Below are 17517 nucleotides of genomic sequence, written 5' to 3' on the forward strand. Positions count from 1 at the left end.
CTATTATTTGCAACTTGTACTACATGCTTAGTTGAATTACCTGCTTTCTTGACTCCATACTCCTTTTTTAACTGTGGAATTCTTAACTTGAAATTACTACCCTTAAAATATCCTTTTTGTTAGTTGTTATGTTTTGGTTTCCGTGATTATTGTTGAGATGATTGTTTGGTTATTGTACGAGGTTTCTGTCGTGCGGTTGTTATTATTGCACAAGGTTTCTGTCATGCGGTTGTTATTGTTTGCACGAGGTTTCTGTCGTGCGGTTGTGATTATTGATATGCATGCGGTGGTATAAGATCTGGGTGTTGAAACACATGCGGTGAGATATGGTGAACTTGATACACGTGGCTAGTAGGGGAACTACTAGAAGTCATGCGGTGTGATAAGGTGGGCTAAAACACGGGATGCTATTTCAAAAAAATAATTTTCAAACAAAATATAAAGGATCCCACGGTGATATAAGGAAAAATTGTGAGATATTTACTTTTGGGACTACGAGGTGGTATCTCGGGAGTGCCCCTGTTGATTTCCTCTATTTGCTGTATTGTTGTTGTTGTTGTTGTTCCTTAACTTGTAAGATTTGTGCTTTCATTTCATGTTGTATTTGTCTTTCTTGATTCTGTGTTATTACCTTCCATAAATTCTCATTGTTTCACTTCTTTGTCATTTCATTATATTATTATATTTTTTGCCTTATTTCTTATTATTCCGAGTAGGGCCCTAACCTGACCTCGTCACTACTCAACCGAGGTTAGGCTTGGCACTTACTGGGTACCGTTGTGGTGTACTCATACTACGCTTCTGCACATCCTCTTGTGCAGATCCAGGTATTGCCTATCATACCAGGTATCAGTGAGCTAGTCCGTACGTGGAGACTTCAAGGTACATCTGCCAGCGTCTGCAGACCTCGGAGTACCCCTCTATCTTTGTCATATTGATTCTTTATCCTCATTAGACTATAATGTATAGGGATATTTAGTAATTCTATTTAAAGCTTGTGACTTATATCTACAAATTTTTGGGAGTTGTTATTACTTGAATTGCAGTCTTATTTATTACAAATGTTGACGTTTTGAGTTTAGCTTAATATCTTAGTTATTCTGCATACTTGTTAGGCTTACCTAGTCTTAGAGACTAGGTGCCGGCACGACATCCTATGGATGGAAAATAGGGTCGTGACAAGTTGGTATCAGGGCACTAGGTTCACATGTGTTATGAGTCACAAGCAGGTTTAGTAGAGTCTCGCGGATCGGTACGGAGACGTTTGTACTTATCTTCGGGAGGCTATGGAACTGTCAGGAAAAGCTTTACTTCTTTGATTCCTTATCGTGCGAAATTTTTGACTTCTGATTCTAAATTTCTGTCTTTTTATTCTCTCACAGATTGTGAGGACACGTACAGCAAGATCAGATGACCATACACCTGCGCCCCTGCTAGAGCCATGAGAGGCTGGGGTAGAGGCCGAGGACATCCACGAGGTGCAGCCAGAGCACCCGCACGAGCTGCTACAAAGGAGCCTCCAGTAACTCTAGTTGGAGGGCAGACACCTGAGACGCATGTTACTACACCAACCCTCCAGGAGTCTCTTGCCCATTTTCTGATCATGTTCAGCACTTTGGCTCAAGCAGGGTTGATACCACTTGCTCCTGTCACGTCTCAGGTCGTGGGAGGAGCACAGACTCCTGCCACCCGTACCCTAGAGTAGTGGGTCCAGGTCGACCAGGTTCTAGAGGTCATAACAATGCAGCCGGTAGCCCCAGTTCAGTCCGAGGTTAAGGCAGCCATTTTTGAGGAGGAGCAACTCAAACTCGAGAGGTACAAGAAGTACCACCCTCCTACTTTCAGTGGCTTGGCATCAGAGGATACCCGGGATTTTCTTGAGGAGTGCCACTGTATCCTCCATTCTATGGGTGTTACAGAGTCTAGTGGGTTTTCTTTCACTGCGTTCCATCTTAGAAGAGCGACCTATTAGTGGTGGCGATCATATGATATAGGTAGTCCAGCCGAGGCAGTTTTACTCACTTGGACTCAGTTCTCAAATATGTTTTTAAGGGAGTATGTTCCCTAGAGCTTCAGAGATGTATGGCACGCAGAGTTTGAGCAGTTACGCCAGGGTTTTATGACCGTGTCGGTGTATGCGGTCCGATTCAGTGATTTCGATAAGCATGCACCAGCCTTGGTTGCTACTGTTTGAGAGAGGGTTCGTCGATTTATCGAGGGGCTCAACCCCAGTATCAGATTTAGCATGGCCCGAGAGTTGGAGATGGACATCGCATACCAGCAAGTAGTGGGGATCGCCAGGATATTTGAGGGTATGCTGACTCGGGATAGAGAGAAGAGGGAGGCTAAGAGGTCTCGAGACTCTGGCACATACAGTGGTACTTGTTCCTCAGTTGCAGCTCGTCATGGTAGGGACTATGTGAGTCGCCTTGTTCATTCAGCAGTTCCAGCTTCTAGCGGTATTCCGGCTACCCCTAGGCCTCAAGCTCCCTATTATGCACCGCCATTGTCTAGTGCACCTCCTGCACGGGGTACTTTCAGCAGTCAGTCCAGTCAATCAGACTCGAGCCAACCACAAAAGCCACATCCTCCGAGAGCTTATTTTGAGTGTGGTGACACTCGTCATGTGGTGAGGGATTACCCCAGACACAAGAAGGGTGCACCTCCACAGATTACTCAGGCTCCGCATATTCCACCGAGCCCTCAGGTTTCTCAGTCCATGGTCGTCGCCCCAGTTTCCACCCCACATGCACAACCAACTAGAGGTGGAGGTCGAGCAGGCAAAGGTCGCCCTAGAGAGGGAGTCCAGACCATATAATATTCCCTTCCTGCTAGGACGGAGGCAGTTGCATCTGACTCTATCATCACGAGTATTATTCCGGTCTGTCATAAAGTTGCATCCGTCTTATTTGATTCAGGCTCCACTTACTCCTACGTGTCATCTTATTTTGCTCCATATTTGGGTGTATCCCGTGATTCTTTGAGTTCTCATGTTTGTGTATCTACACCCGTGGGAGATTCTATTATTGTTGACCGTGTGTATCGGTCGTGTTTGGTTGTTCTTAGTGGTTTTGAGACCAGAGCCGATTTATTATTGCTCGATTATGGTGGATTTCGATGTTATCTTGGGCATGGACTGGTTGTCGCCCTATCATGCTATTCTTGATTGTCACGCCAAGACGGTGACGTTTGCTATGCCAGGTCTATCGTGGCTAGAGTGGAGAGGTGCTTTAGATTATGTTCCTAGCAGGATTGTCTCATTTCTGAAGACTCGGCGGAAGGTTGAGAAGGAGTGTGATGCGTATCTGGCATATGTGATGGATGTTAGTATTGATACTCCTACCATCAAGTCAGTTCTGGTAGTGAGAGATTATCCAGACGTATTTCTGGCGGATCTTCCGGGCATGCCGCCCGACAGGGATATCGACTTTGGTATTGATCTGTTACCAGGCACTCAACCTATTTCTATTCCACCCTATCGCATGGCCCCAACAGAGTTGGTCATCGGCCCCTTGTAACTTCGAAAAAATATATGTATATATATGTATATATGTCTTAAATGACAAGTTTTTAGTTTTATTGGCACCTTAAGATTCAAATTTTAGGCAATTACATTGGTCGATTTAGAGAGCGCAACTTGACTTTTAGTACTCTGCCTGAGTTCGAATCTGAATCTAGTATTTGCTCAAAATTTTATTCGATAATGATGCTCCCGTCATTTTTAAATCTTGGATCCACCTCTGATCTTAGGTGGCTCTTTTCCTGTATATAATACTCTATATAAGATCAAATATTTAGAAGGGCATATGTAACCTTACCTCCTGAATATATGTGATATGAATGGACATATTGAACTACAACAATAACATAGCCAGTATTATCCCACACTGTAGGGTCTGGGGAAGGTAGTGTATACGCAGACTTTACCTCTATCTTGTGAGGATATAGAGGTTGTTTTCAATAGACCCTCGGCTCACGAAAGTATAAACACCACATTAATGAAAATAAAGACAAGAAGGGTGAGTACCAAAAACCATATAAAAACAGAATAAAACAACAAGATAGTAAGGTGATCAACAATGAAAGAAACCAACGGTTAGCCATAAAAACCTACTACCAACAATAATATATAGGTATAGAACAAGACATTAAAATAAAACAATAATATAATTAATATATATAAAAACATTTATTCAGTTAGTCGGGCTAAAACTCCAACTAATGGAGCTGTATTAGATGTAGCTGCTTCAGCTTGCTGAAAATTACTTCTGGAATCGTTATAGTTATCACTAAGATCAGGTCCTCCAACTATTGCCCCATCTAAAACATTTGGATTTGCTGCATTTTTATAAAACCATAAACTGAAACCTTCACTGCAACTCACGGTAGTCCTGTCTTTCTTGATTGACACAATTGATGCTCCTCTATGATGAATCTTTTGTGGGTAATTTGTCCCAAACCCTACCATGTAACTCATTTTTTTCGGGTTTTCGCCAAGTATATAATCCACCTGATCATATGATAAAAGTTAGAAAATTCTTAGTAAAGAGTATGTTATGTACTTATGTTGGGTCCTTTTTATCTTTTGGCTGTCATCAATATGGTTATAGAAATATATTACATGTGTCCGATACTACGATGATACGTCCAAAATTATTTTTCAAGATAATAGTTCTCATGAGAAAGTTATTTAAAGGGCAACCCGGTGTATAAAGCATCTTGCATTCACGCAAAATCTAGGGAAGGCCGCACCTCAAGGGATATAATGTAGACAGTCTGCCCTATTGCAAGCATTAGTGGCTGCTTCACGAGAAAGTTATTTGGTCACCCAAAAACGTATCCAAAGAGAACATTTTTTATTAAAAGAGGAAAAATGATTTTTTCTCACTTATGGACGGGAATCATTTTCCTCACATCATCTTATCTCTTGACTTCAGATTATTTACTCTTACTAATACTTAGACACTATTACTAATCTTTAATACTAAAAATAAAATTGTCAAAAACATTAACCCATTTGCTATATTATTATTATTAATTTTTAATATATTTTCTTTCAAGAAATATTTTTCACTCACTAATCAAACATCAAAAAATATTTCCTAGGGATATCTTTTCGAACAATTTCCAAATTAATTTTTTCCAGGAGAAATGAATTCATGCCAAACACATACTGTAAAGTCACTGTACCTACATGTGTTTTAATATTTGTACCTTTTCAAATCGAAATTATTTCGGTAAAATTGAGTTTTGGGATAATATATGTATGTACATGTGTGTACCTGAGATTTAACGAACGTGATTAGGTTCGAAGATTCCACTGTTCCAGTAGCACATTGGAGAGAATTTTTAGTAGCAAATAGTGTATCTGCATAACTGGTTATAACAAATGTTGCAGCTGTAACATATTGAAGATTATTCCAAGGTTGCCACCATAGAAGTCCTCCATTAGTCTTCTTTATGTTGTTGTTCCCTTTTTGTATGCAGTTGCATATGAATTCCTCAGCATTTTTCTTGTATTGACTCAATGAACTTTCGTTTCCTGGAAATTTCTTCTCTAGCAGATTCTGTTCGTGACACGAATAGTAGAATCAAACGAGTATAAATGTGTTTTTATCGACCATTATGGGAAGAATTTAACTTTATAAATACTGACAACGTAAAATATTTGTAACAGTTAATTACCTTGGCGATTAGAACTTGTGCGCCGACATACTTGTCGTCCCAAGAAAACATGGATCTAGTGCCACCTGAACTAGTGGCTTGATCATTGATGTAATCTAGGTATGTTTGGTCTTGTGTGGCTTTTAGCAACCAAGTAGAAGCCCACAAGAGTTCATCCTGTGATAAGCCAAATGAGAAGTGAAAAACATATATAGACATCCCATAAGCTTTCCTAAAAGATGACTTAAAAAATTAGAGAAATTATAATATGCATCTGTTTTACCTCATAGCCGGTGCTACTGTAGAATTGACCTGCCACTGAAATGCTAGTTTGGTACTTGCCTTGGAACTTTTTAGCAAAATCAAATAACTGCAAAATAATGCAAACAATGGATGAGTATTATTTGACTCTCACTAAGATCACATTAATACATTCACACAACAAACTCAGCTCTAATTAGGGCTGTCAAATTTGGCCCAAGCGCAAATGACCCGTCCAAGGTTGGGCTGGTTATTGACCCGCTCATTTATTGAACTCAGCCTATCTTTACCCAACTTATCTCAATCCATTTAAAATATGACTGATTTTTAGCCCAATTGATCTATGAGTAACTTTACCAAAATATCCTAGAAATATTTTTTTTTTGTTTGATATGTTATATATGACTATAACAAAAGAAAAAATATTTTATTTAGTAATTATACAATTAATAAGAATACAATACATATAATGTAAAGCTTGATAAGAGTTTGGCGTATTGGGCTATGACCCAAATTTTAGCCCTTCTTAGCCCAAGTAATAATTGGGCGGGTCAAATGATCCGCCCAAGTAATAATTAGGTGGGTCAAATAATCCGCGCAATTATTGACTCAACCCATTTTGATATGCCCAAAATTGGTCAAATCTGCCCATTTGACACCCCTAGTTCTAATTAATATGGTAGGAGTTATAGTATTTATCTATCGTATTAAGTTCCCAAATTTCTCCACCCGGAAAATCTAAGGTGAATTAGAAAATTGTTTGAATTGGTCAGGTATTTGTTTCTTGAAAACAATTTCTATGTTATTCTTTTATTTTGAAAAAAATATGTCTCGGAGAAATTCTTTTTTTAAATAGGCTTTTGGTTGTTTTGTTTTTCGAAAAGAAAAAAAGAGAAAATTCAAAAATTTGCTGAGCTGTTTTTTACTAAAACAGTTTTTTCGTTAATATTTGTTACCTAATCAACTCCACAGGCATAAACAAACTACCAAAAAGCAATCCTTATTTTTGGGTCAAAATCTGTAAGACATAACACCCTTTATTCAAATTACTTAGGCTACATGATAACTAATCAGCTATAACAAATTAAAACATAATATAAATTTATGTAAATCTCTACCTCCAATATTTATAACAGAACAATTGAAATCTACCGTGATTTAATGCAAATTCACATGAAAAGGCATATTAATTTATTTTAGTTAAGTGAATTCTTTAATGACCAACAATTGAATTTCTTAATTAAATAATTAGAACTAGCCAATATCTTTTGCCAATCATTTTTTTTCACTTGAATCGCAATTACAAGAATCTAGATTTGAGTATCGGACTCATAAAAAAAAATCTCTCCTTTTTAACTGGGTGTAGAGGACACGCGTCGGTAATCATTAGTTTGATGTAAATACCGAGTGTGGTAACTGATAAGGATTCCTATAAAAATTCTTATAACTGCACTTAGATTAAATATCAATTACTTCCTCCATTTTAATTTATATTAACCTATTTCGTTTTTAGTCTGTTTAAAAAGAATGACTCTTTTGTAAATTTAAAAATAATTTAACTTTAACTATCATTTTACTCTTGATGAAATTTTTTTATAATCATACAAATGCTATGGCATGCTAGAAAAAAACACTAATTTTAAAACTCTCATAGCCACAGAAATATTATGGTACATTTTAAACCACAAATTCTAAAAGTATTTATTTCTTTATTAAACTCCACGTCTAGTCAAATAGGTTAACATAAATTAAAACGAAGAGAGTAATAATAATTAACTATGTTTTCGGCCTCTCTGAAAATATCGTCGAGGATATGTCGGATCCAGGAGTGGCTCAAGCACATGTGTAGCCTAAAGCTAAAAATTAATGTGAGGCATTAAAAAAATATTATATATATATATATATATATATATTTGAAGTCTATTCTTCTAATTTTTTGTGATGCAAAGTTGTTAATTTTTTTTAAAATACCTATTAACTTATTATTTCTAAAAAAAATGGGGGCCTCAAATTTGGGAGCTTAAGACACGAGCCTTATTAGGTAGTATAAAGTTAGAGTCAGTCCTGATCGGATCCTCCAAAATTAATGTATTTTTAGAGAATCTGTACGGGTGTGATAATATTTTGGAAAGTTCTAACATAGATAATTAAGAGCTTAGTTGTCACCTCTTTAGCATGGATGAGAAGTTGAGAAGAATAATTCGAATCCGACTTGTTAAAAGCAATGGCAGCAGCAGCAAAAGCAGCAGCAGTTTCTCCAACAAGATCAGAACCAGGATGTTGTTCATCAACTTTGTAAGAATTCCTCGGCGTTGTCATATCTTCTGGTCTTTCCCAACATTGGTGATCAGAATTGCCATCTCCAACTTCACCATAAAAAACATGAGGTTGTGTATGTGCTTTAATGAAATAATCAGTTCCCCATTTGATTGCATTTAGAGCATTTGTTAATTCTTTCTTGGCTTCTAATTCTTCGCCAAATTCAACTACGCTCCATGCTAGCATTGTCACTGTAAATGCCATTGGAAATCCAAATTTGACATTGTCTCCAGCATCATAATATCCTCCTGTTAAGTCAATCTAATGGCAAAAGAAAAAGAAAAAAGTGTAAGACCTTTAGTGGCAACCATTGATAAGAAGCGGCAGAAGCAAAAATTTTATCAGGGAATTCAAAAAATAAAAAGGATAAACACGTGAAGAAGTTAAGAGGATTCAAAAAAATAAAAAAGTAAACGCACAAAGAAGCTAAGTGGATTCAACATCTAATATATATACAACGAAAAAAATTGACCTTATATACACCGTGTAACTTTCGGCAAAAGGGTCGGCTGAACCCTCCTTCTTGCTACTCTCCGCCCCGGTTGATAGTTATATTTCGCCACTAAAATTTAGTACATACTAAAATGTTACTTTTTGTTGCGACTACAAGGGTTGCCACTAACACTACTACTTTTTAGCGATCTTTTTGAGTTGTCACCAAAACCTTTGCTTTTTGTGGAGACCATCATTTCTTTTAACGGATCAAAACAATAATGGAAAAATAATGATATATAGAAAACTTTTTAAAAACTAAAAGTCATTAATACTGGCAGGGGATTAGATAGATTTCAATATTAAGATCAAAAGGGAAAAAAACATATGGGAATAGAACTCGAAATTTAAGATTAAAGGAAAAAAAAAAAAAGATATAGGAGGGACATGTTGCCTAATCTCTTACTTTCTACGCAGAGGAGTATCTAGCTAGGAATGATTAAACTCAGTTTCAATTGTTTGAATTATTGCTTTATAGAATTATAGCTTATACATAAATATTCTTTACTCACTAAATTTAAATCCTAGATTCGTCTCAATTTGTACGAGGTGAATGACATACCCTATCGTTAAAATGCAACCCAGCACACAAAGCATCCCACATTCACACAAGATTCGGGGAAAAGTCACATCCCAAGAGGTGTGACGTAGACAGTCTATCCTAATGCAAGCATTAGTGGAGCTTCCACGGCCCGAACCCGTGACCTATAGGTCACACGGATACAACTTAACCGTTACTCCAAGTCTCTCTCTCAATAACATATCCTATCATTATCCCTATAAAATGAGAAAAGTTTTAGAGAGCTTGATATATATACCCCTGCGTCTTTGCCATCTTGAAGTGCTGAATCTCCACGCCATTGAACAAGCTGGTTAGGGGGCAATTTTCCTGATCTTTGAGCTTCAAAATACAGTAAAGATTTTGTAAGGGCTATTCCATAGTCTATTGAAGCAACTGCATTTCCTAATAAAATCACAAGGTAAAATCCAGTCACAAAATGACTTGTTGAAGACATGATTATAAAATTTACAAGAGGAAGTTTTGATTTAATTTCTTTGGAATTGGTTTGTAAGTTGTCCCTTATATGGTTTTAGCTGGCTCTTGCATGACAAGCTTGTAAATATGGAGAGTATATATATTTAACAGCTCAACTCAGTTGAAGCATTTACTATAATTCTCATTCAAAATTGGCATTATTTAAGACAAACTAAAATTAAAAGAGATATATTATTGTTTGTCCTTTTTTAACTATAGAAAGTAGTTGATGTAAAAATGGAGAGAATTTAGGCTAACAAAATTTTTTGATAATTTGTTATTAATCCGTTGCTAAACAGGGTTAGCAATAAATTTTTTGTTTAGCTACAAAATTTGTTCGTAGCTAATTCATGTTTTTTTAGTAATGATTCAGGCACTGACAATTTCAAAAAAGATTCTGCTTGTGATTTATATCAGATTAAAGTTATTTTGTTTAACTCTAGGAGGAACATAAAAATCAATGCAACTATGAGTTGTTTTCTTATTCCCTTCTTGATTATGAGTTAATACTAGTTTAAGTTCTAATATTTGAAGCTGCTGTTTGAATTTTATAAAAGACACATGATACTACTATATTTACTTTAATTTGGAGTATAAAACTTAAACAATAAATAAGATTTTAAAATATTAGTTTTACAAATACTAATTAACATTATATTTAAAAATAAATTTAATTATGATAACGTGATAAGAAATTAAGCAAACAAATAACAACATCATGTGCCAAGTATTTAGTAGTTTGGCGTAAATATCAGCCGTCTACAAGTTTTTCCTACTCTATAATCTAATTTTAGGGGAAAAGAGAAAAGACAAGAAAATCTAGCTACACGCTTATACGTTTTGAAAAAGTTTAAAAATAAACAGATTGGATTGCGTAGATAGATTACCTTTTGATAAAATATTTTTGGAGATTTAATAAAGTTTTAGGTCCAGCATAAATGTTTTCCGAAGAGTTTTTCGGAAAATAATGTTATTAAAATTATTATTTTAAGATTTTGGAAAATCATTTCTGAAAACTTCTCTAGACAACACCACTAGTAAAATTGCTACCCATGTGAACCTAAAAAAGAAACCATACATATGGGCAAAGTGTTTTCACCATTTGAGATGTTTGAATCTAATGCTTATAATTTAGGTTTTGACTTCGATTTATATTTTTATTTTTAACTCATGTCTGGTATATGCTTTTGGAATTGGACTAATTCTAATTCGCATAGCAAGTCCTATTTTGGTGGGTAAAACGCTCCCTACTAAAAGTTACTTCAAGTCTCAAGACTCAAACCCGAAACCTTTTATTAAGGATGAAGATGTATTTACAGGTAAAAACTTAACGCACCCGGTGTTTATACCAAACCATGTTAACTTACTATAGCTAGGCGATTTAATGATGTTAAAATGCATATAATTAACCATGATTAAGCGTTTAAAGTTTATACGCCAAACACATATTATGCATTTAGTGGTTTGACGTAAACAATGAGTACGAATAAGTATTTCTACTCAACAGTTGGTTAGATTACTAAAACCAAGTCTAAATATTTAGTGCACTGGATTACCTAAATTATTATTTTGCAACTAGAATATACCAAAACTCTGCCTTTATATAACGGTACAAAGCATAACCCAACATTTTCTCTTATGAAAATCTATACACAAATTATTTGAAAAATCTTACTCACCTATTACTCATTTTCTCAACCCATTTATCCATTGTCCAATGACCGATTTTAATTACCTGTCCCAATAAATTATGAGAAAATGATATTGTATAGTTGTTTTTAAAATAATTGTCGAAATATATATATATATTGTATATATATATGTATGTATGTATGTATGTATGTATGTTATATTCAAATTTTATACACCTTTCGGCTATAGAATGTAAATAGTTTCTGGCGCGGGCTAAAAGTAGAAAAAAAAAAAAAAAAAACTAAATTACTCCCTGTTTAGCATCATTGATGCATCAGTTTGTACTTTGTAGCAACTCCCTTCGAAACTCGCTTTAGACCTTCGAGTTGATATAATAATACAGTAGATGTAGTATCAATTTTGTTCGAAAATAAATGAAAATTTCAACAGTTATGCAAGGGGTAGAAAATCTTATATATTAGTATCTGAATATTCAACACAATAAAGATTCTAGCCCGTCATGTCCATATTTACACTCCAGAGCTTACTAAGAATCAAAAACAACAAACCAAAAACAATCCAAGTACAGTTAATTTGCTTTATTTTTTTTTAAACAACAAACCAGAAATTCATCTAAACTGTCAAACATTATAAAATAAAGGAAAATTTTACAGTATAGCCGCTCCCAAAAATAATAGTAGTCGGTAAAATATATATTTTTTGGATATCAATCTATAATATACATATAACATACCTGTTTTATATATGTGGCAAGTGAATGTAATTATTTTTTATCGACCAACTAAATAAGTAACTTGCTCTCCAGCAACTCAACAAGGACAATGTCACTGTATAGGATATCGAGAGCCCAATATCCCGGCCATGGGCTAATCAAAATGTATAGGGGAAGTACACAAACAACCATTCTTAGGGCAGTTATTTACTGATTAACCAGTACTTATTTTGTCCTGAAAAATTGAACTAAAAATCTTAATTTCAGGGAAATTCAAGACATTTGTGTCCCAAAAAATTGAACTGAAAAACTGAAGTTCGAGACATATTGGCTAATTCCTAAATAACAATCTTTTAGAGTGACTAACTAGTGTCAATTCTACAAATTGTATACTTCCCCACAAACAATGGACTTTCTTAACTTTTGAGCATAATTCTTGCAACCTGAAGACGTTTAAGATCCCATTTGATTGTCAGTTGGTGGGCATAGACAATCCTTCTGCATATGCTGATAATGAGTTTCTAATTGTTGAATGTAAATTTCACAAAATGTTTGAATGCAACTGCGCGGGATTATATTTAAAAGAAAATTAAAAAAACCCGGTTATATTAAGTTATTACTCTATTTTTCATATTACCATATCAAGAGCACTCTGATGAGTTCTTTTGCAGATAACGTTCACCTGATATACTGTTAGTGCATAAAACTTCAGCTCCAGTTTTCTTCCTCGCTTAAGAATTTTGTGGAAATAAACAGCAGCTTCTTGTATTATTGTTCAGTTGTAAGTACTGCAATTTCTTTTCTCACGAGTCATTTTAAAATACTATTGTATACAATAGTTATTTTAGCTTCAGTAGAGTTATAAAATGACTCAGATGGGGCATCCAAACAAGATAAGAATTTTCTAGCATAGATTATTTTATTATGGAATAATTATGAATGTGTTGTGACAGAAAAGGCAAAACTTTGTAGTATAGGATAATCATTTTAAACTAATATGGAATTAATATTTTTTTTTTATCGAAACTCATTTGGATTATGGATCAAATCACATTAAAGGATAAATGAATCTAAAATGGGTATGACCCATATTAGCTTATGTGGCATTTATTTTTGGATTTTTATCATAAAATTTAATGTCATGTCATATTTATGGTACGGGTTTGAGGCAAAATGACTTTTAAGTGACAATGATAAAGTTTAGTTACTTTTAAGTGACAAAAAATAGTTATATGACTTTAGTAAATTGAAAGATAGTTCAACCATCAGTGAAATTAACCCATATCAAGAGCATTGTGATGAGTTCTTTTGCAGATGACGTTCACCTGATATAGTCGAAAAAACTTCAGCTCCAGTTTTCTTCCCCGCTTAAGAATTTTGTGGATATAAACAGCAGCTTCTTGTATTATTGTTCAGTTATAAGTACTGCAATTTCTTTTCTCACGAAAAAAGGAAGAAAAAAATAAAAGTAAAAATGGGATGAGCAAATGCCCTAATCAATGTGCATACAATCTGCATCTATTATTTATTTCCTTTAGACAATTTCATTGTACAATTCTGTTCGTCCTAAGTTTTCCTCCAATTTGCAGACTCTTCAATAGTCTTATAAGCAGAATGTAAAGGCCCAAAAGAGCACAAAAAATACTAATCAGCATATCAAAATCAAAATGAGGAATAACCACCAAAACTTATAGCCTAGTGGTATCCGCGGAAGCCTCACACTATAAGTGTGTGTTCGCATTAGATTACCCTTTCCCTTTCCCACATCTGCAAAATATCAAGAACGGGACATTATACGCGTATATAGAAACTCATTCCAAGTGTCAGGCAATCCGGGGAGGCACCAATGTATACAATCAGCATAAATGGCTGGATCAGCTTGCTGCTCGGGAGTAAGCATTTTGCCTTGTCGAATAGTGTAGAGTGAAGTGTGTGCGTCTTTCCTATACTCTGATAGAGATGTGATATTCATGAAGTATACTGGAACGACTTTCATCGATTGAGTTACATCTGATGCTATTGCAAATAGCCTCTTATCAGTCCCAACATTAAGTGGCCTTGACATGTTCAGTACTGGTGTCGTCTCTTTCGCGCATTTTATCCCATTCGGATTGTTCCAGTCCATACTCCTGTTTCATACATTTCCATACAACCATTAGTTTACTTAGTAGATTTACTGTTATTCAAAGGAACTGTTTTCTTGTAAAGTGTATAGATTTTACTATATACACAGAATTTTGCATTACCAACCTATCGTAGCTAGTAACGTACCTTATTTTCTAGGTTATTGATCTCACTTTTTATAGACGATTTCATATATATATAATGATCATTTCAGGATCTGACTGTCAGTGTATAGAAACTATACTCATAAATTATAAGCGCTAAGGGAAACAACAGCTGGCACATAAGAACAAAGGGATCATTACTTGATATGCATAGGCGACATGCTCATGAAAAAGACTTGTGTACGATTAGGATCCACATTGTTTTCGATCCATTGAGACCACGTTGTCAACACTCGTCGATAAGCTATCGTCCTATCAATCTCATCGTACTCTGTCGATCCTTCATCAAATGAACCTCGTCTGTATGAAAAATGAGTTAGAAACTTAAATGTTGAACATTGCAGATAAGAAAATGAAGTCGGTATTTTCTTTCTGCTAAAGATGTTTACTTACAGAACTTTCATTTTGCCACCACCCATCCACCAAACATAAGTATTGAAGATGAGATAGTCCACATTTTTCCAGTTATTGCCATGTTTTTCAATTGATTCAGGCATAATGAATCGGGTCGAAACGCTGTGTAGTGCTGGATCATCTGAATTTGACTCCACAAGATATGGAGCCCAGTAAAATTCTAATGTGGCATTATACTCCTGCAAAATTTACCTCCAAAGTTAAAAAGAGTAGCCCGGTGCACTAAGCTCCTGATATGCCCGTGGTCGGGGAAGGGCCGGACCACAAAGGTCGATTATATGTAATCTTACCCTGCATTTCTACAAGAGCATGGTTTTATGGCTTGAACCCGTGACCTCCTGGTCACATGGCAGCAATATTTACCTCCAAAGTTAAATAGAAATTTTTTTTAGGGTAGTGACATTAGTTCAACTACTAAAGGAAACTTGCAATAGAGATAAGCAACTCACAATTAGTATTAGGTGCAAATGGTCTTAAGCAATCAATCATTCCCTGTTTACTTAAATTAATGTTATCCAATTAAGTGAAGGTAAATCATTATTTTGACATGTAATCAAAAGTCAAAACTACCAGCCCTGCTGATTAATCAGGAGTAATTTATACGGGGGCAGATCCGGTGTATAAGTTACGGGTTTGGCCGAATCCAACAACTTTAGTCAAAATCCTGTATTTGTCCTAAAATATTTATTGAATATATATAAATTATTAATTTTAAACTCAATAACTTAAAATGACTAAAATCTAGAACCCGTAAACTTTAAATCCTAGTTCCACCTATGAATTTATAAAGTATCAATAGACTCTTATCATCCCAAAAAAGGAGAATTCCTAATATACCAGAACATATTCATTTTGATGCAAAAAAGTAATTCCTACTCGATACGAATCTGATTAGTCCGCTAGTGAGTTTCTAATACCGAATGATTAAAAAAAAAAAATATCATTTGAAAAGTTTATGTTATTACTCAAATAGAGGAAAAGAGAAATATAGATATATACCTCAATGCTGAAAATATTCAAAGAGTCAATCTTTTTGAATTTGTTCCAGCTGAAAGGAACCCCAGACTGAAGCAAACAAATCATAGATTCCCATTGGTTCCTATTCAGTGAATCTCCCACAAACATTAGTCTCTTATTCCTCAGCTTTTCAAGTAGCAATCTTGGTCTAAACCTGAAAATTTAATGATACAAAAATGGTGTTCAGAAAAACAAAAAAAAAACTGAGAAAACAGAGAAGAAGGCCATAAAAATGTAATCTTTTTGAATGGGAGCCTTAAGGTCAAGATGTCTCTCTATGAACCTATAGGTCACGAGTTCACACCGTGGAATATACTTACATCAGGGTAGGGTGCCTATGTCACACCCCTTGGGGTGCAGCTCTTTTTCGAACCTTACGCGAACGCGATATGCTTTATGCACCGGGCTGCCTTTATTTTTGAAAATTCAAGAATACAACAACAACAACAAAAAACCCTGTGGAATCTACAAGTCAGGTCATGGCAAGTTAGTATATACGCGGACCTTACCCCTAACCTTGGAGTTAGAGAGGATGTTTTCGAAAGACTCTCGGCTCGAAAGATGAATAGAAAACAATCAAATAGGAACAACAAAGGCCAGAAAAATGATACCAACAATGTAAGAACCAGAAAAATAGATAGTAAGAAACCAGCCATAATACTAGCAATCTAAGAGCAACGATAAGATACTAACAGACTAGCCCTAAACAACCCGGTACGGTAGAATTCAAGAATGATTTTTTAACTTACTTAGGTAAAGAACAATCTCTGGGTTGCCACCTCCAATTCTGATACAAAGAATCTTTTCTTCCATTTTTCATGCAAGTAACCTGTTGTGTAAGAAACTTGCATTCATATTCTTTATAAATTGGATGAGTAACATTATCATAAACCCATTGCCCTTTAAAAAGATCACATTTTTCAGGTGGCAATTCAATTTTCTCCTCTTCTTCTTGATTGGCCATTTCAATCTTCATATCATCACTTGACTTCAAGATTGTGGAATTTTCTAGAACCCCATTTTCCTTATTTGAAGATTCTTGAACCCCATTTTCTTGAATTTTATTAGGTCTTGAGAATTGGAATTGAGCAATGGACTTAACATCTTCACTGTACATGAAAAGCCCAAAAATGAATAAGGAGAAAACTATTATGCATATTGGCAGATTGTTGAGTTTTCTGCTACTGCTGCAGCTAAATTGTTTCATGTTGAATAAGTTGGAGGAGAAGAAGAGTGGCATTTTCTTTGAGTTGGAGTAAATGCATGAGAATTAGGAGTTGAGTAAGCTGAGATAGGGGGAAAAAATGCAGGTAAGAATATAAGTAGTAATTATAGGGAAAGAAAAGAGTGAAACAAATATATTATATGGAGTATTAATTTTTTTTTTCCTGTTATAAAATTTTGTTTTTTAATGAGATTTGGTGAAATGGGATTTTCTGCAAGAAACTGATTTGAGAATTGGTGATTGGATGCATGTCTTTCTCACCTTCTATCTGTTTAAAACTACTTTGTTCTTCCACTTCTAGAAAATAAGAAAACTAACTGTTTTTTATCCTTAAATAATAATTGCGTTAGTTTCAATTTGTACACACTTCAATTATTTTATTGGTACACTGTATATGTTATCTTCCATCAGTACTGGTAGTAACTTAGATGAAAAA

General features: G+C 35.1%; 2 protein-coding genes across 2 annotated transcripts; both read right to left on the reverse strand.

Moving 5' to 3' along the window:
- Window positions 1–4148: 4148 nt before the first annotated feature.
- On the reverse strand, window positions 4149–9858 carry LOC104101939 (endoglucanase 12-like). Its single transcript, XM_009609489.4, has 6 exons — window positions 9555–9858; window positions 8092–8505; window positions 5948–6034; window positions 5686–5841; window positions 5283–5567; window positions 4149–4510 (listed from the first exon to the last, which is right to left on the reverse strand). Exons 1-6 carry the CDS (start codon window positions 9750–9752, stop codon window positions 4190–4192), a joined length of 1461 nt encoding a protein of 486 aa, XP_009607784.1. The 5' UTR covers window positions 9753–9858; the 3' UTR covers window positions 4149–4189.
- A 3770-nt stretch (window positions 9859–13628) lies between these two features.
- LOC104101940 (xylan O-acetyltransferase 1-like) lies at window positions 13629–17165 on the reverse strand. Its single transcript, XM_009609490.4, has 5 exons — window positions 16606–17165; window positions 15839–16010; window positions 14819–15018; window positions 14567–14725; window positions 13629–14266 (listed from the first exon to the last, which is right to left on the reverse strand). The coding sequence occupies exons 1-5, from the start codon at window positions 17094–17096 to the stop codon at window positions 13915–13917; spliced, it is 1374 nt and encodes a 457-aa protein (XP_009607785.1). The 5' UTR covers window positions 17097–17165; the 3' UTR covers window positions 13629–13914.
- Between the last annotated feature and the right edge of the window lie 352 nt (window positions 17166–17517).

The sequence above is a fragment of the Nicotiana tomentosiformis genome, chromosome 5 (genome assembly GCF_000390325.3).
Source record: "Nicotiana tomentosiformis chromosome 5, ASM39032v3, whole genome shotgun sequence".
In the NCBI taxonomy this organism is placed as follows: domain Eukaryota; kingdom Viridiplantae; phylum Streptophyta; class Magnoliopsida; order Solanales; family Solanaceae; genus Nicotiana; species Nicotiana tomentosiformis.

Coding starts and splice junctions, on each gene's coding strand:
- LOC104101939 (XM_009609489.4), bottom strand. CDS start 9,752: ATGTCTTCAACAAGTCATTTTGTGACTGGATTTTACCTTGTGATTTTA. Junction 5,842..5,947: donor ACAGTAGCACCGGCTATGAG/GTAAAACAGATG, acceptor GGCTTATCACAG/GATGAACTCTTGTGGGCTTC. Junction 4,511..5,282: donor TCACGTTCGTTAAATCTCAG/GTACACACATGT, acceptor TCATATGATCAG/GTGGATTATATACTTGGCGA.
- LOC104101940 (XM_009609490.4), bottom strand. CDS start 17,096: ATGCCACTCTTCTTCTCCTCCAACTTATTCAACATGAAACAATTTAGC. Junction 15,019..15,838: donor TGAATATTTTCAGCATTGAG/GTATATATCTAT, acceptor TAAATTTTGCAG/GAGTATAATGCCACATTAGA. Junction 14,267..14,566: donor ATGTCGCCTATGCATATCAA/GTAATGATCCCT, acceptor TGTATGAAACAG/GAGTATGGACTGGAACAATC.